This window comes from Leucoraja erinacea, chromosome 5, assembly GCF_028641065.1.
Source record: "Leucoraja erinacea ecotype New England chromosome 5, Leri_hhj_1, whole genome shotgun sequence".
NCBI lineage: Eukaryota > Metazoa > Chordata > Chondrichthyes > Rajiformes > Rajidae > Leucoraja > Leucoraja erinaceus.
The window spans coordinates 68768288-68788028 of NC_073381.1; the positions used below are offsets into that span (position 1 = coordinate 68768288).

The window sequence follows — 19741 nt, forward strand, 5'->3', positions numbered from 1 at the left end:
GAATTAAATGAAGACAAAACAAAGGAGATGATTGTCGACTTCAGGAGGTCGCAGCCCAAACACACACCCCTCAACATCAGTGGCACCACGGTGGGGAGAGTGGAGAGCATAAAGTTCCTCAGAGTGCAAATCACAGACAGTCTCACCTGGTCCAGGAACATCACTGGGATTGTCAAACAGGCCCATCAGCGACTGAACTACCTGAGGAAACTCAAACAGGTCTCACTTCCCACCAACATCCTCAGGAATTTCTACAGGAGCACAGTGGAGTCTGTACTCACGTATTGCATGAACACGTGGTACTCCAACTGTAACTGCTCAGACAGGAAGGCTCTGCAGAGGGTAGTGAGGGGAGCAGAGAGGATCATTGGCGTCTCGCTACCCTCGGTACAAGAACTGTTCCAGAGCTGCTGCCTGAAAAAAAAAGCACTGAGCATAGCAAAGGACAGACTGCACCCACTCCACACACATCTAGATCTCCTGCCATCAGGGAAGAGATACCGCAGCATCAAAGCCCGGACAACCAGACTGCTAAACAGCTTCCTGCCACAGGCTGTCAGGCTGCTAAACAGTCACTCAACCTGATTCTGCTGCTTTTGCACTGACAATTTAGTAACTGGCGCTGAGTAATAACTCTGGCACTGGCTCAGGCCACTTAAATCAGCTGCCCTGGACATTTTATGACTGTTTTTTTTTACTTGTATTTTAATGTTGCTTTTTCTACCTGCACTTTTTTAAACTATTCGTACTGTTTTTATCAGGAACTGGATTGTTTTTTATTTATGCGTGAAATGTTTAAGTTTTATGTGCGATGCTCCGGTATTCCCTGGGAAACGTCTTCTCATTTTGCACTGTACAATTGTTGCTTTGCATGATGACAATAAAAGGTTGATAATGATAATGAAAAAAAAATCAGCTGGGTGTCCTCTAGGTGATCCCATTTCCTCCCACATCCTAAAAACAAAATGGTTGGGAATTGGCCACTGCAAATTGACCCTAGTCTGATGGTGAGTTGGTAAAACCTTGATGGAAATGTGAGGTGGAACAAGAAAACAAATCAACATAAGTGAAATTCAAAATCAATTGCAATAACATTTCTCCAATAACATAGATCAGTCTGAGTTATGGTACTTCTATTTATTTACACAAGCCTCATTTACATTTAATGACTACAGCCAACTTTAACTCACGACAGAACAGGTAAACAAAAGTAGATTTAAAAGTTTTTACTTAAAATGTTTCTCTCATTTCTCTGCCACAATAATATATTTATGAAGCAATACATTTATAAACATCTGTACAGATTATTTCAACATTATTTTCAAGTGGCACTCTGATACTTGCTGGTCCAAGCTTCTTCTACGACGAACTCAGTCGCTGTCCTTTTCTAATTTAATAATTTCAGCTTGTCCTTCTTCTCCAAGATGGACCAAAAGTCTTCTGTAAGACTGTCTGTGCAGGAGGTCAAAATATTTCAGAAAGAGATTGAAGAACCAGATTTAGTTTAGTGACACGTGTACCAAGATACAGTGACAAGTTTTTGTTTTGTGCTAACCAGGCAGCAAAAAGACAATACATGATTACAATCATTTACACTCAGTGTACATCATTTATAGATAGATTTATAAGGCACAGGAACAGAAGTAGACCTTTTGGCCCATTGAGTCTACTCCACCATTCAATCATGGCAGATCCTGCTTTCCTTCTCAACTCCATTCTCCTGCCTCCTCCACATAATCCATGACACCCTTGCTAATCAAGAATCTGTCAATCTCTGCCTTAAAAATACCCAATGACTTTGCCTCCACAGCATCTGTGACAATGAATTCCGCAGATTCACCACCCTCTGACTAAAGAAATTCCTCCTCATCTCCTTTCTAAAGGTGCTTCCTTTTATTCTGAGTCTATGGCCTCTGGTCCTAGACTCTCCCACTAGTGGAAACATCCTCTCCGCATCCAAGATACTTTTTCAGATAGAATGCCATAAAATCTGACCACAATGGTATAGCTTAGTTTCTTTTAATGTGGAAAAAAATGTGTTAGCTTTAAACTAGACAAGCTTTTGTTTTCAAGAATCTAAGGCGCTATAAGTGCATCAAATCCAGGACAAATAGACTCAGAAATAGTTGCTTTCCGAAAATTATAACTACTCTTAATTCAAATTCACACATGCACTGACTTCACAGCCCAACACCCGGACTTCCATCTGTATATATGTATATGTATATAGCGCCGCAGAATTGTGCACCTATCCCCCCCCCCCCCCCCCCCCCCCCCTTCTCCCTTCTGTTTTTGTTTTTCTGTTTCTTGTACTAAATTATATGTATGCACTGAGTACGAGCAGCTTTCAATTTCACTGTACATGTATAGTGACAATAAATGGCATATCTATATCTATATCTATCTAAGTTCCAGCTCCAGTTTATCATTTAACTGTACAATCTCCAACTAACCAATTAAGATAAGGTGGCCTTTGACATTTTAAGTCCCTTTAAAAATGCATGTTATCATATATCAATACATTTCTGATGACTGCTGCGTATAGTAATATTTAAATATATTTCTTTACAAATAATGATTAATTCCTTGTTTCAGTGGGTCAGGCAGCATCTTTGGAGAAAATGAATAGGTGTTTGAACGCTTCTTCAGACTGAAAGTAGCGGTGGGGGGAATAAACTGGAGGTGAGGAAATTTGCAAGGAATGGGTCAGCTAACGCCCTTGCTGATATGAAATACTATCTAGATAACGATCACTAAGTAAATGAGTTAGATGCAAATGGTTTATAAAATAGCCATGTTGCTGGTTATTCGAATGCAACGGGTAATGTTCCTCTGCATAAACAGCAGCAAGCTTGGGGCTCCCACGCAAGCAGTGTAAAGGGCCTGTACCACTTGGGCGTCATTTGCGCAACAGTCCAGTAGTGACTGTCGCGCAAAAATCGTCTAGCCGGTAGTGACAGTCTCGCGCCAAGTGCTCTTGAGGGAGCCATTTGCGATGTCGTTCGTACTTAGTCCGATCCCCGTAGCAAGGATTTTCCCAGTGAAAAAATGTCAAAACTACGCGCGCTTTATACCCAGGTGGTCACGTGGTGCGGCGCTCAAATGACGCGCAAATGGCGTGCCGACGGTGTACGGGTGTCGCATGGTTAGGGACGTTAACACAAGGTGACGCATAATAAATCAGCATAGGCAATATTCGTGCGTCACCGTGCGTAACCATGCATCACCACCGAGCGCCATCAGTACGTCAGCGTGCGCAAGGGATATGTCATGCAGGTGGCGTGCGAGGATTTTGAGCATTCCAAAATCCTGGGGCGCCGCGCGTCACTGCATACGCCACCACACGCCATGCGCGCATCACGTGCACGTCACGATGCACCAACCAATTTTTAGGACGTCGTGTAAATGATGCCCAAGTGAGACAGGCCCTTAAGGCTCCGGCCTTGTTGATGCCTTTGAGAGTCCCAACCCATGACTCTGCTCCATTGATGGGATCATTTGTAGAGATTCACCTGCATTACACTGGGGATTCACCTTCAGAATCCTACACTGAGCTGGAGAATCCAAGACGTTTAGGGTCATAACCTTTGTTGGGACTTCAAGTTCTGACCCAAACATCACAGAAGGCAGTGGTGGCCAATTCACTGGATGTTTTCAAGAGAGAGTTAGATTCAGCACTTAGGGCTAACGGAGTCAAGGGATATGGGGAAAAAGCATGAATGGGGTACTGATTTTGGATGATCAGCCATCATCATATTGAATGGCGGTGCTGGCTCGAAAGGCCGAATGGCCTACTCCTGCACCCATTATCTATGTTTCTATTCCTTTTCTCGAGAGATGCTGCCTAACCCACTGAGCATTTGCTTTTTGTATCTATCTATAAATCAGAATCTGCAGTTCCTTCCTACACAATAAAATAATAATCCTTGAAATATGTCCACACCTCATTTGGATGATACAATGTGAAAGTAGTGGAATTGTAATGCAATTTGTTGTTTCAAGAGCTTTGTTCAAAAAAGTGACAAATTGAATGTGGATTTCAGCTGAACCTATATTCTATTTCCCCATGCTCACTATGCACACTGACACGTAATGGTTCCAATTAAGTAACATCTTTATTTTATTCATCCTCATCAACTTCTTCTCCAGAGCACTGCCAAACCCCGAATTCAAGCCTCTTCATCATTCATTATTTTAATTGTGTAAGAAGGAACTACAGATGCTGTTTTAAACCAAAGATAGACACAAAAAGCTGGAGTAACTCAGCGTGTCAGGCAGCATCTCTGCAGAGAAGGAATGGGTGTCGTTTCGGGTCGAGACCCTTCTTCATTGAATTCTTCTTAATTGTTGCTAACTATGTCTTCCATTGTAGGGCTCTAATCTGTTTAACTGCAACTCCAAAGTTTATTTTCCTTATTTTTAGATATTCCTTAAATCATACCACTTCGAGCTAGCTTTTGGCCATCTACTCCAAAATCTAGACACAAGGAACTGTAGATTCTGGTTTACAAAAAAAGGCACAAAGTTCGGGAGAACGTGGATTGGCTCGTGCTGCCCAACCTGTTAACATATTCCAGCACCGTGTATCTTTTTTTTACACCCCTGTGCAGATCAGTGTAACTGTTGTTTAATCAGGTTTCTGCAGTTTGTTGAAATACACTGAAGACATCAGTCTTCTAAAAATGATACCATTCTGTGAAGAAGACATACCTCTGTGAATTGTTTCTTCCGAGTCCTTGCTTATGTTCAGTGTCCTTTAGAGTCTTACTTAGTGTGGGAATGAGACTGATAACCAAATCTCGATTTAAGACTGCAACCATTTCTACGATGTGGTACACCTGGTGATCGTAGATCCCAAAATACTCCTGAATAAACTGCCTGGAAATGGTTCAATATTCTCTATTAATACATTTGTAATTCCACAACGAGATTCCTCACAGGTTTAAGAAGCAAAAGGCAGATCTCACTTACATAACATATTTATAGAAACAAGTGATGCATCAACAAGTATGCTTCAAAACAGACAAACACGTACAGGTATGTGACTGTCACAACTCAATCTATTCCAAATAAAGATAATGTAATTTGATGATTTATTAAAATCTACTTTGAGATCAGCTTCATACTTGCTGCCTGGAAGAGAAATTTCCAATTTATAAACAGTCTTGCTTGATCAATGGGATTTGAGGCAGCAGGACAGTTTATCCATGGCTTGTACTTTGACAAAACGGTGGAGATAATGGGTGGGGTTAAATAAAAAACACACGATATACTGGAAAGATTAATTGCACTTAGAGTGACGGCTTGCATCCCCAATTGTTAAAGAAGGAGATGACAGTGGATGGGCTTGCCGTAGTCTCACAATCTTCCTCAGACATGCAGCAGGTAACAGAAGATTGATTAGGTGGGTGGTATAAAAATGCCCATTAACTACAAGCCAGTCAGTTTTACATTAGTTGTCTATAAGGAACATAATCAGGGAAAACATGAACAGGCTTTTGGACAAATCTGGGTTAATTAAAGAGAACCAGCACAGACCTGTAAAAGACAAGTCATCTTTAATGAAACCAGATCCATCCTGGTTTACCTCATTAAATTATTTTCAATCACTTTCTGACAGCTTGTAGATACTTAACCGTATAACAATTACAGCACGGAAACAGGCCATCTCGGCCCTTCTAGTTCATGCCGAACACTTACTCTCACCTAGTTCCATCTACCTGCACTCAGACCATATCCCTCCATTCCTTTCCCGTCCATATACCTATCGAATTTATTTTTAAATGATAAAATCGAACCTGCTTCCACCACTTCCACTGGAAGCTCATTCCACTCTCTGAGTAAAGAAGTTCCCCCTCATGTTACCCCTAAACTTCTGTCCCTTAATTTTCAAATCATGTCCTCTTGTTTGAATCTTCCCTACTCTCAATGGAAAAAGCTTATTCACGTCAACTCTGTCTATCCCTCTCATCATTTTAAAGACCTCTATCAAGTCCCCCCTTAACCTTCTGCATTCCAAAGAATAAAGACCTAACTTGTTCAACCTTTCTATGTAACTTAGTTGCTGAACCCAGGCAACATTCAAGTAAATCTCCTCTGTACTCTCTCTTTTTTGTTGACATCTTTCCTATAATTTGGCGACCAAAATTGTACACCAGAATTGTCCTCATCAATGCCTTGTACAATTTTAACATTACATCCCAACTTCTATACTCAATGCTCTGATTTATAAAGGCCAGCACACCAAAAGCTTTCTTTACCACCCTATCTACATGAGATTCCACTTTCAGTGAACTATGCAGTTATTCCTCGATCCCTCTGTTCATCTGCATTCCTCAATTCGCTACCATTTACCATGTACGTCCTATTTTAATTTGTCCTGCCAAGATGTAGCACCTCACACTTATCAGCATTAAACTCCATCTGCCATCTTTCAGTCCACTCTTCCAAATGGTCTAAATCTCTCTGTAGACTTTGAATATCTACTTCATTATCCACAACACCACCTATCTTAGTTTCATCTGCATACTTACTAATCCAATTTACCACACCATCATCCAGATCATTGATGTATATGACAAACAACAGTGGACCCAACACAGACCCCTGAGGCACCCCACTAGTCACCGGCCTCCAACCTGACACACAGCCATCCACCATTACTCTCTGGCATCTCCCATTCAGCCACTGTTGAATCCATCTTGCTACTCCACCATTAATACCCAACAATTGAACCTTCTTACCCAACCTTCCATGTGGAACCTTGTCAAAGGCCTTACTGAAGTCCATATAGACAACATCCAATGCTTTACCCTCATCAATTTCCCTAGTAACCTCTTCAAAAAATTTAAGAAGATTAGTCAAACATGACCTTCCAGGCACAAATCCATGTTGCAACTTGCAAGCAATGGACACAATATCTTGTTGACATCACAAAGGAGTCTACTTGTTTTACCACCCCCAGGTTACTGGAGCACTCAGGACAAAGTAAGGCCAACCACTCAGTTCAGTTCAATTTAGTTTATTGTCACGTGTAGATCTGCTTCTGTGGCTAGCATGCAAATAGTCGCTTTGGTTGGGCGCCATCTTGGAAGGTTACTCATAGAATATATTAAATTACATTGCAACACTAGAATGAGTAGACCTTAAAAATACCTACCTTAGTACAGAGGTCAAGTGAGGACACACCTGACTGGGAGTTAGTGACTGGCAATTTTCAATTATACATTGCATGACCTCAGTGGTCAACTTCTTCACTGAAAAGTAGAACAAAAGAAATTGACATGGAATAATTATGAATCTATTCGCTGCCAAGTTTTTTAAAAAACTATTTTTCATGACCTGAGTATACACGGGGGTAACATTGAACAGGTTAAAAAAAATCAGCTTTGTGAGGGCAATTATGGACTTGTTCTGTTTAATGAAATTTCCTACAAGTTCTCCCCATCCCTACCAATGTAATGGGAGGATTTTGGAGATTAATTATCTCACCAAGTTCAATTGGCTCAGTTACAACGTCGAATTTTGGATTGAACTATTATTCGGGATCTTGAATATATAACCTTATGTGGTATTTCAGTAAGGTAATAAAGGACTGTCACATTGGCAGTCAACTTTTGGATGAGACATGAAATCAAGACTCCATCTGCCGAAACAGATGAATGTGCAAGATCCTGTAACATGGTTTGAAGAAAAGCAAGTTCTTCCAGCTTCCTTGGCACCAGATATCCTTGCAGCAGCATTGCTAAAATATAAGTGTAACGCGTGTTTCCACAACGCAAATTGGATATAACTCCATCAATGAACGAGGGAACACTGCTTTCATTCTGCAGGCCTAATTGGTTATAACAAGATTCCGATCAGGAACTAAAGAACCGCTTCAAAGTTACTTTTCTAATTGACAAGCAGAAAAAAAAAAGCTGTCTTGGAAAAAAAACTTCTTTCATGTAGCCTCCTCACAATAATCAGACACCATTGTCTCTTTAAGAACAAAACACTCCTTTCACTGATGGAGGCCATTGCAATTAATAAGAGATCGCTTTTGTTGATATTTGATTATCACAATGTAACATGTAGCATTTAGTGTTGTTAGCTTGCAATAACTAAATTAAATTTATAGTTATTAAAAAACCTGTGAGGAAAAATACCTTTGCATTGCAAGTCTGAAAATCTCTGGCCCCTAAACCCCCTTTCCCCCATTGATAAATTGTTTTTATAACATGATTTTCCATAACACAAGGTGTCTTAATAACATAACTATCGCATTATAGCAAAACTACCAGTATATGATCGTGCATATGTTGGCTGCTATTTTGGACTTTAAAGCATGAAAGTTCTTCCTTTTATCTGCATAATTGCAGAATTCAAAGAATTGCATTGCACTGTTTAAAGCTTTTCTTTAAAATGAGCTGAAACGGTGGCATCATTAACAAAAATACAATGGAAATTCAGCACATCCAGATTGAAGACTCTGAAGACTGAAGAATGAAAGCAACATCAATGGGGGAGATCAATTGGGCCAAATATGCCACTGAATATTTATGGCTTTAAATTAACTCACAACTATCTCAATTGCCTCATGAAGTCCACTGTCAGACAGAACAACGTTTTATTGTTTCTACGGGTCCTGATGTGGAGGGTAAAATGAAGTTATGTCTCAAGGAAAGTCAAGAAAGTACAACTGAAATCCATTGCCGTGGCAATTACATCTTTAAAGTGATGTGACACAGTTGTGCAATGGTACTACTTAATTCTCACTTCATTATTTAACAATGTGCTTTCTGCATCACAGTTAAACAATGTCGTTTGATCAGTTAACTTTACATTCGCTATTTAAATTTAAAGTTATCAAACGGCAGGCAGCAAATGCCTGTTGTTTGATAACTTTAAATTTAAATAGTGAATGTAAAGCAAAATTACTATGTCTAGCTGCTCCGTTTCATAAAACTAGTTTAGGTCAGAAACAAAACCATGCACATTACTTAAAGTGAATGGGTAGATAAATTAGAGTGGTAATCTACAGTGCCCTCCATAATGTATGGGACAAAGACCAATCATTTATTTATTTGCCTCTGTACTCCACAATTTGACATTTGTAATTGAAAAAATCACATGTGGTTAAAGTGCACATTGTCAGATTTTAATAAAGGCAATTTTTATACATTTTAGTATCATCATGTAGAAATTACAGCAGTGTTTATACATAGTCCCCCCATTTCAGGGCACCATAATGTTTGGGACACAGCAATGTCATGTAAATGAAAGTAGTCATGTTTAGTATTTTGTTGCATATCCTTTGCATGCAATGACTGCTCGAAGTCTGCGATTCATGGACATCACCAGTTGCTGGGTGTCTTCTCTGGTGATGCTCTGCCAGGCCTGTATTGCAGCCATCTTTAGCTTATGCTTGTTTTGGGGGCTAGTCCCCTTCAGTTTTCTCTTCAGCATATATAAGGCATGCTCAATTGGGTTCAGATCGGGTGATTGACTTGGCCACTCAAGAATTGACCATTTTTTAGCTTTGAAAAACTCCTTTGTTGCTTTAGCAGTATGTTTGGGATCATTGTCTTGCTGTAGAATGAACCGCCGGCCAATGGGTTTTGAGGCATTTGTTTGAACTTGAGCACATAGGATGTGTCTATACACTTCGGAATTCATTATGCAACACCATCAGCAGTTGTATCATCAATGAAGATAAGTGAGCCAGTACCTTCAGCAGCCATACATGCCCAGGCTATAACACCCCCACCACCGTCACAGATAAGGTGGTATGCTTTGGATCTTGGGCATTTCCTTCTCTTCTCCATATTTTGCTCTTGCCATCACTCTGATATGTTAATTTTCATCTCATCAGTCTACAAGACCTTTTTCCAGAACTGTGGTTGCTCTTTTAAGTACTTCTTGGCAAAGTGTAACCCGGCCATCCTATTTTTGCGGCTAACCAGTGGTTTGCATCTTGCTGTGTAGCCTCTGTATTTCTGTTCATGAAGTCTTCTGCAGACATTGGTCATTAACAAATCCACACCTGACTCCTGAAGAATGTTTATGATCTGTCGGACAGGTGTTTGGGGATTTTTCTTTATTCTTCTGTCATCAGCTGTGGAGGTCTTACTTGGCCTGCCAGTCCCTTTGCGACTAGTAAGCTCACCTTAATGATGTTCCGAACAGTTGATTTTGGTAAGCCTAAGTAACAGTTTTATTCTTGTTTCTCAGTTTCACAATGGCTTCTTTGACTTTCATTAGCACAACTTTGGTCCTCATGTTGAGAAACAGCAATAAAAGTTTCCGAAGGTGATGGAAAGACTGGAGGAAAGACTCGGTGCTGAGAGCTCTCTTATACCTGCATTAAGGAGGCAATTAAATACACCTGAGCAATTACAAACGCCTGTGAAGCTATGTGTCCCAAACATTATGGTGCCCTGAAACAGGGGGACTATGGATACACACAACTGTAATTTCTACATGGTGAAACCAAAATGTATAAAAATGACCTTTAATAAAATGACAATGTGCACTTTAACCACATGTGATTTTTTTCTATTACAAATCTTAAATTGTGGAGTACAGAGGCAAATCAATAAGTTATGGGTCTTTGTCCCAAACATTACAGAGGGCACTGTACGCCATACTGAGTGCCACAGTTTGCACACGTCAGTGCCACGTATTATTTCCATAAAGGTGGTGTAGCGGTAGAGTTGCTGCCTTCCAGAGCCAGAGAGCCGGGTTCCATCCTGACTACGGGTGCTTGTCTGTACGGAGTTTGTACATTCACCCCGTGACCTGCGTGAATTTTCTCCGCGATCTTCGGTTTTCTCCGACACTCCAAAGATGTACAGGTTTGTAGGTTAATTGACGGCGTAAATATAAAATTGTCCCTAATGTGCAGGAACGCTGGTCGGTGCAGACTCGCTGGGCCGAAGGGCCTGTTTCCGCGATGTACCTCTAAACTAAACTAAGCCAATCAATGCTTTATCAATCAGAAATTGTTGCCAAATTTCAGTATGTTTGCTTATAATTAATGACTGTAATAAAAACTGAGCTAGATAAACAACATCCATAATATTACTTGTTATTTCCTTCCATCCTGTTCCATTTAGAACACGTGAGTGGGTTCAGCACAGGCTGTCATGTCTGTTGTTAATTCAGATGCTCCTGTGGCCTCTGATAATGCCATCATGTGACAAATGCACTGGCATCCTACTCAAAATTTTAAAAAGCTGCGTGCCGCAAATGCTACATTTAATAACTCAAGCGCATGTTTACCTCCTGAGGATACTGTTTATTTAAGTTAAAAAAAAAAGCCAGTTGCAACAGAACTAGGCCAACACACCCCAAATCAGGCAACTTCCCCAGGGTGATGCGAGCTCATCATATTTGTCACAGTACTGCGAGCTTCGAGCTTAGGGAGAAATGGGAAAAGGTCAGTGATGTACCGTTGTGGCTTCTTGGATGCGCACAAAACAAACACTAATTTGCCAACAGGTCCCATCACCTGCCACATAAATTGAAAGCATTCATTCCTCAGCTGGACAGGTTAGATACGTTATGGCAGCACAGCGTCTAAACTTGGGAAATGAAAGAGCAAAACAAAATATAAAACCTGACACAAACTAAGTTTATCCTACAGCTATATGTAGCACATCAGTTACTAACGAGAGGAGTTGACGGTTGATGCTGAACCTTGACTATTTTCTGTGGAAACAGCTTTTTGGGCTGAAATCTGACAAAACTAATTCTGGTTACTTCCTGCTTATGAATGAGACATGAAGCCAAAGAACATCCACTTGCTTGTAATTCCCTTGAAATTGATGGGATCGGTGCAAATGCTGCTGAATTTTAAGCTTATTAGGTCATGACAACGTCAGTTTTCGTGATTTTTTTGTTTTACACTCCAGGAGATGTATCCATAAAACTGGCCCTGGTACCAGGTGAACTGAAAATGAAAAGCAAGTTTCACTTACTGTGTTGATATAAAGGTCTTGAAATACTAAGATTTAAGATGCAACTTTTGAATGCAGAGGCAGTAAGTAATGATTAAAATTTTAACCAGGATGCTGTCCATGAATAGAATATATTTTTTAATAGAAAAGGAAAACCTTGGCCTTTTAAAAAGCTGCCGGATTATGCTGGTTTGTGGCACGTTCTAAAATTGGTGACGTGCAAATGTCTGAGTGAAATCTTATATTGGGGTTGGAGGGGGAGAGAATAAGTGAAATCAGTGCCAGAATCGACAAATGCACCTAAAGGGAAAACTCTATTTTGAAGATTTTTGACCACATGTTCCTTCTCCTTCATAGAGGAAAAGAGGCATGAGATTGGATTTCACCCTCACCCGCAGTTGACTAGACCTAATAACCGTGTTACCGTGAAAATGTTTGTCAGTCTTCATTTCCTAGCCGAGCAAAGAACGAGCAATTGCAACAGGATTGCATAACTTATCAATCAACAGGAGATAATGAGAAAACATACCTTGCGGTTCATTGACCAACATTAGACATTTCAGCACGGTCGGTAAGAGGAGCTTGGCCTCACTGGCTGCATCACTGTTTTGGTTCCTTCGTAATAATTCAGAAAGAAATGACAAGATTGCTGCTAAGCGAGGAGGAGGAGCGTGACTTCTGAACTGCAAGTAGTTCTCACTGGAAAAGATAATTGGTGAGGATAAGTTCAGAAGCTGTGGAGGCCATTCACATGCACTGAAAGTATTGACAATGAAAACTTGTGCAAATTAAACATAATATGTTACAACATATTAATTTGTACAAGACTATGGTATTACCTTAATATATGGTACTCATTCATTCATTGAAGAGACTGGATCTCGAAATACAAAGGCCAACTTTTCGCTACATAAGCTTTTCACTGTACCTCGGTACAAGTGACGATAAACTAAACTGTAAACTGTTCTTCCTTTGTGTTCTGTGGCTCCACAAAGAATGCCTCCTGGATTAGAGGGTGTTACTTATAAGTTGGACACATTTAGACTGTTTTCTCAGGAACGTCGGAGGTTAAGGGGAAACCAGATGGAAGTATATAACATTATGAGAGGCATAGAAAGGGTAGACAGTCAGAACCTTTTTCTCTGGGTGCAAATGTCAAGAATGAGAACCATAACTTTAAGATGAGGAGGGTAAGGATGTGCGGAACAAGTTTTTTTTTTTAAACACAAAGTGGTGGATGTCCAGGGTAGTGGTGGAGGCAGATACAATACTGGCACATGAGGCTTTCAGATAGGTATATGGATATGCAGGGAGTGGAGAAATATTGTTCATGGGCAGACAGGGAATTTGCCTTCTTGACTCGTATGATGAACTGATGAAGGCAAACATATCACACACCTACTTTAGCAGTCTATCTGCTTGCATTGACATTTTCAGTGAGCTAAAAGCCATTTGTACATCAATGCTCTTTAGGGACTAGGAGACTCATCGGCGGTCACTCGAAACGAGTATGACCGTCCTCATATATGGACAACGCCCGTGCGAGACTTTGTTTACATAGGAGACTGGTGCACAGACAGCCACCACGTGGTCCTTGACAGATCTGGGTCAGGATCCAGTGGCATGGAGTCCAAGACGACCGGGGACCCATTTCTGCTGCAGCCTTCATCCGCCTTCCCAGCCGTTGTGACGCTCCATTAAAGTCAGCCATCATTCTCAGCCTGTTCCACCGTTGAGTTCTTGGTTGGATTGCTCTTTGTCAGGGACCTCCCCCTCGACCTTACCGCCATGGTTGGACCAACCAGGAGCATAGCTCGAGACGGCAGCTATCTCAGGGAATTCCTTCTCTCCAGAGATGCTATCTCACCCACTGTGTTACTCCAGCATGTTGTGACTCCCTGCAGAACTTCCCTGCTCACAGATCTCCAGTCAGAATAACACCCTTTCACCAAAACCCTGTCTTCTCTCGGTTAGCCAGTTCAGAATGTAAACGACCAAGTCACCATGGATCTGCCACATCTTAATCTTCTGGATCAGCCCACCATGAGAAACTTTATCAAATGTCTTACTAATATCCTACAGCACCATCCCTCAACAAACACCTTCGTCACCTCCTCAAAAATCTCAATCATGTTCGTAAGACATAACCTCCCACTAACAAGGCCCTTCCGCTTGTCCCTAATTAACTAATATTCTTCTGAATGCGAGTAAATTATATCCCAAAGATCCTTTCCAATAACTTCCTTAATGTTGACATGAGACCCCCCCAACCTAGAATTTCCTGGATTATTTCTACATTCCATTCCTAAACAATATTGGCTACTCTCCAGTACTCTCACCTGTGGCCAGAGAAGATATAAAGATCTTCGTCAAGGCTCCTACAATCTCTTCTGTGGTCTCTCTCAATAATGTCAACATGATAAGACAGCCCAGTGATAAAACAAACATGTATGTTTATATATTTCATACAATTTAAGATAATATTAACTTAATGATCTAATTTTATGAATGTCTGACTCAAATGTAATTGCATTTCCCAGGGCCTCTTTACACATACTTCAAGATGACATTGTACCCTTGGACTGCAACGTGTAGGAAGGAACTACAGATGCTGGTTTACACTGAAAATAGGCACAAAATGCAGGAGTAACTCAGTGGGACAGGCAGCATCGCTGGATAGAAGGAATGGGCGATGTTTCGGGTTGAGACCCCTCTTCATACTGTTCTAATGCCTGAAGAACCCAAAATGTCCAATACAAATTTACAATACAAATTTATTGTCATTTGAGCCCCAGTGAGACTCAAACGAAATTTTGTTTCCACAGCCATACAAACAAAGACAATGTCCTACAGACATACACACAATTAAATTCACACAAACATCCATCACAGTGAACCCAGTGTGATGGAAGGCAAAGTCTTTTCTCTCCCCTGCTCTCAATTTCTCTCCCGATGTCCAAGCCCCAGGCGGGTGATGATAAGTCCCAGGGCCATTTTAGGCCGCGCGGGGCGATTTACTGCCCCGCTCCCGGTCTGAAAGTACAAGGTTGGAACCCCCACGGGCATTGGTGAGTCCCACGGCCATGAAGCTGCGCCGGGTGATGTACGGTCCCGGTCCGGGATACGGGCTGGAGAAGTCGCGTTGCGGGAGCTCCGGGAAGCGGTCTCTCTCTCTCCCCCCGGACCCGCGAGCTCCCGATGTCCCAGTCCACCGGACCTGCTATTCCTCCTATCCAGAGATGCTGCCTGTCCCGCTGACAGTCCAGCATTTTGTGTCTACCCTTGAACTACAAGTTGTAAACTACATATATATATATATATATATATGTTTTCATCGAATCCACCCACTTGATAGCCGTTGTAAGTCATCCATTGGATTTGTCACTCTTTCAGTGGGAAGATTCATACAGTTCCTGACAATTGCCATTAATGTTTAATCAGAAACAGGTATGCAAAAGCAAGGACAAACTGAGTCTAGATTTTGAGTGAGTCAGGATTCTCATTTAAACAAAACTACCCAGAAATGAACCATCTCAAACAAAATGAGGAATTATAAACTGATGGGTACACTCTGAATATCCTTCCAGGAGGTCTGTTTTGGTCTGCAGAACACAAACTGTTGAGCAGCAAAAGTCATTTATCAAATTAATGTGTTCACCTTTGATCTGCAGATGCAGCATTTGGTCTCCACTTGAAATTCTCCTGCATAATGTTTGAGTTTAATTTAATGTAATTTCTTTATCTCATATTCACATTGAATAATTAAGAATAACTTTCCCAAAGAGCTGGACAGGAGATGGCCGAGGATAGAATCAACAATACACCAGATCCCTGCAGCAGTTGTAAGTTCCAAATGAGCATTGATACCAATGGTGACAAGTGTGATCTGGTCCACAAAATTAGTAATGGATGTACAAGTTCCTTCAATAAGCAAAGCACTTAAGAAAAAGGTAATGAGAGAAGGTTAGCTGGACAGGTTATTTAAATAATAAATTGTTTACAAAAGTGTTATTCTGAATCTGCCTGATGCAGCAGTGATAAAGAATTCTTGAAAATCTGTCATTAGCTTTTGAAATATATTTTTAAATCACATGGGTACAAACTATGACATGCTGCTGTAGAACATTTCACACAACGACTCAAAGAATATATTCTGTAAAATGTCATTAATATAGGATGGCTCAAAAATCTCTTACCTTATGACCAGAACAAGGGTGTTCCGCAGAATCTGATGTTGAGCCACAGCGGTTGATTCCCAAAGTGCAAGTAATATAGGATGGTTTACGACAACTGACCCCGTCAATGGAAGGAAACGTTCAAAATACTTTTGGATAACATTTCGAAGCTGCTGCTTAACGTAAACAGCCTGAGCTGTTATTTGTCCAACAATGGTTGCCAGTCCCTGAAACAAGAAAAATTACAGACTGTGTTCAACTCCATTCCATATATTTCAATCCCTCTTTTCTTCTTTTCCTTGTGATCTCAAATTGAATCCACTCATCCCACGATATTTTGCATTCTGTATCTTCCCCTTTGCTCTAGGCATTGTACTCATGTTTGCATCTGTGGATAGAAATTCCCATCTGTTTGGATTGCATGCAAAACAAAGCTTTTCAATGTACTTCAGTAGATGTGACAATAATAAACCTGAACTAACTCAGTCATGACAGGCATCAAGATGACTAAAACTAAGTGGTTCTTTATTGCTCCACATTAAAATTGGGGCTTAAATTGGGTTCCATTTTCCGTTCGGTTCCATTTAGGTGCCTTTTGGTTTATAGTTGTATTCAGCAAAATTAGTTAATTTTAGCACTTAAATGTGCAATGTCGTGTGAACTCTTGCAAGTCGCATTGCTAGAGAGGGAATCATATGTGCACAATTTCCATTTCAGCAATTACAGTATTCATTCTGTGATCATTCATGTCATTATAGAATGTAAACAGGATATTTGCAGCAGGATTGCTGTATTACTCAGGTAATGGTCATTTTCTACATCAGTCACCATGCTTGCATTGTATTGCAAATCATTTCAAAAACCTTCTGGTGAATACTTACTGTAAACCTATCAGGTATGTGGCAGAGTTCTTGCTGCAGGTACTCTTGCAAATCAGCAAGATGTCCATTCACATTCAATATGGTCCCTGATTGCATATTGATGGACAAATTCATGCTTTTGCTGCTGATATTTTCAAGCTTAATTTTTCTTCTTCTGTCAAATCAACATTTGTGCTTCCCATAAATGTGCACAGCTTCAAACCTGCTCATTCTTACTCCTCTGGCTTTCCCCCCCACCACTGTAAGACCACTGACCAGCATGTTCCGTTGTGAGGCAGAATTGGTCAGTCGCCTATGTGTGCAAATCCTAATTCCACAGTGAAGACAATTATTGCAAGTGTGAAAGATTATTAGTGAAAATAAAATGAGTTTCCAGGATTTTTGAGTCAGAACTAAAAATATTCAAGTCCTAATTATAAATTGAATCCTAAATAGAGATCAAATTAAGAAATGTCTTCAACGACTAGTCCACTCTGTTTTATGTTATGTTTGACAACGTAGGCCTATTATTGTTAAGGAGCGGGCAGAGAAATATTTCCACATAATAGCTGCTGGAACTGGGTCTGATCACTCCCCTGTGTGCCTGGACTATCTGACCCCCCCCCGCGTGTTGCATCCTCAGCCCCCTACTGTACTGGCCAGGTTCAGCTCCAACTCCATCATCAAGTTTGCTGATGACACTGTGGTGGTGGGCCTGATCTCCGATAACGATGAGAAGGCCTACCTGGAGGAGGTGGCTGACCATGCACTCTGGTGTCAGAACAACAGCCTCCTCTTGAATGTCACTAAAACGAAGGAGCTGATTGTGGGCTTTAGAAGTGCACAGCAACCGAGGACGTACACGCCACTGGGGATAAATGGGACTACTGTGGATAGGGTGAGTAGTTTCAAATACCTGGGAGTCCACATCACAGAGGATCTGACATGGACAACACACCCTGCCGCGCTAGTGAGGAAGGCAAGGCAGCGCCTTTACCACCTCAGGCAGCTGAGGAAATTCAGAGTGTCTCTGAGGATCCTTCAACTCTGGTGCTGTAGAAAGTATCCTGACTGGAAACATCTTGATCTGGTTTGGCAACAGCTCTGCCCAGGGCAGGAGGGCTCTGCAGAGAGTAGTGCATTTGGCCGATCACACCATGGGAACTACACTCCCCTCTTGAGGGACCTAAACACCAGGAGGTGCAGATCCAGAGCCTGGAAGATCATGAAGGACCCCCAACACCACAGAAACGGACTGTTCCAGGTGCTACGGTCAGGCAAGCGCCTCCGCTGTCATGCTGCAAAAACAGAGAGGATGAGACGGAGTTTCTGCCCACAGGCTGTCAGGACCGTAAACTCTGATCTCACCAGGGTGTAATTACTGTTGTGTCTTTTTTTAAATGTAAATACTGGTTCTGTTTTGTTCTGTCCTGGTGTTTTTTGCACAAACACGCAGGCATTGCCACTTTCATTTCACTGTACATCTTGTATGTGTATGTGACAAACAAAGTTGACTTGACTTGACACCAATGCGGCACGGATGAAAAAAGAATCACCTCCAATATTTCATGTCAAAATCAGGTATTGCCAAGAATAGAGCTGTAGAACAGAGTAGAGCTGATGCTAGACACAAAAAGCTGGAGTAACACAGTGGGACAGGCAGCATGTGTAGGAATGAAATGCAGATGCTGGTTTAAATCGAAGGTAGACACAAAATGCTGGAGTAACTCAGGGGACAGGCAGCATCTTTGGAGAGAAGGGATGGGTGATGTTTTGGGATCAAGTCCCTTCTTCAGTCTTCAGACCCATTCAATCTCTCCAGAGATGCTGCCTGTCCCGCTAGTTTTTTTCTGGAATGTTGTGTCTATCCGGTTTAAACTGAAGGATGTTCACCAGACGCCGATGATCCAGCTTCGCGGAAAGAAGGCCTGAAAACACCGGGTTGGCTGAGGAGGCCAGATATAGGCCCCGACCTCGGGTGGACTATGAGGGGGAGAACTGGATATTTTTAGTGCCTTCCCTCACAGTGAATTCTGCTGTGGAGGGACGTTTCATGTTGATTTCTATAGTGTACTGTTCTGTGTCTTTTTTTCTTTTTCTCTTTTTTGTTTTGTATGGATTTATTGACATTTGATCTGTTCAATTAATTTAATCAATCTCTGTAAAGCACTTTGGTTCAAATATTGGTTTTGTTGAAAAGTGCTATATAAATAAACATTATTATTATTATTATAAACCAACATCTATCTGCAGTTACAATAGACAATAGGTGCAAGAGTAGGCCATTCGGCCCTTCGAGCCAGCACTGCCATTCAATGTGACATGGCTGATCATCCCCAATCAGTACCCCGTTCCTGCCTTCTCCCCATATCCTTTGACTTTGCTATCTTTAAGAGCTCTATCTAACTCTCACTTGAAAGCATCCAGAGAACCTGCCTCCACTGCCCTTGGATGCAGAGAACTCCACAGACTCACAACTCTCTGTGTGAAAAAGTATTTCCTCATCTCCGTTCTAAATGGCTTACCCCTTATTCTTAAATTGTGGACCCTGGTTCTGGACTCCCCCAACATCGGGAACATGTTTCCTGCATCTAGCATGTCCAAACCCTTAGTAATCTTAAATGTTTCAATAAGATTCCCTCTCATCCTTCCGAATTCCAGAGTATACAAGCCCAGCTTCTCCATTCTATCAACATGACGGTCCCGCCATCCCGGGAATTAACCCTGTGAAACTACACTGTACTCCCTCAATAGCAAGAATGCCTTC

At 41.3% G+C, this 19741-nt stretch overlaps 1 protein-coding gene across 3 annotated transcripts in view; it reads right to left on the minus strand.

Moving 5' to 3' along the window:
- Positions 1-744: 744 nt before the first annotated feature.
- Positions 745-19741, minus strand: part of mms22l (MMS22-like, DNA repair protein) — a 123973-nt gene continuing 104976 nt past the window's right edge. For 2 of the 3 annotated variants that reach the window (XM_055635858.1, XM_055635859.1), the window contains exons 21-25: positions 16136-16341; positions 12469-12638; positions 7160-7256; positions 4711-4878; positions 746-1452 (exon numbers count right to left, since the gene is read on the minus strand). In XM_055635858.1, coding sequence (XP_055491833.1) covers positions 1371-1452; positions 4711-4878; positions 7160-7256; positions 12469-12638; positions 16136-16341 — 723 coding nt within the window. In that variant the 3' untranslated portion in view covers positions 746-1370. Of the gene's footprint in view, positions 1453-4710; positions 4879-7159; positions 7257-12468; positions 12639-16135; positions 16342-19741 lie in introns of all 3 variants that reach the window. The other variant, XM_055635857.1, reaches the window with a different exon arrangement.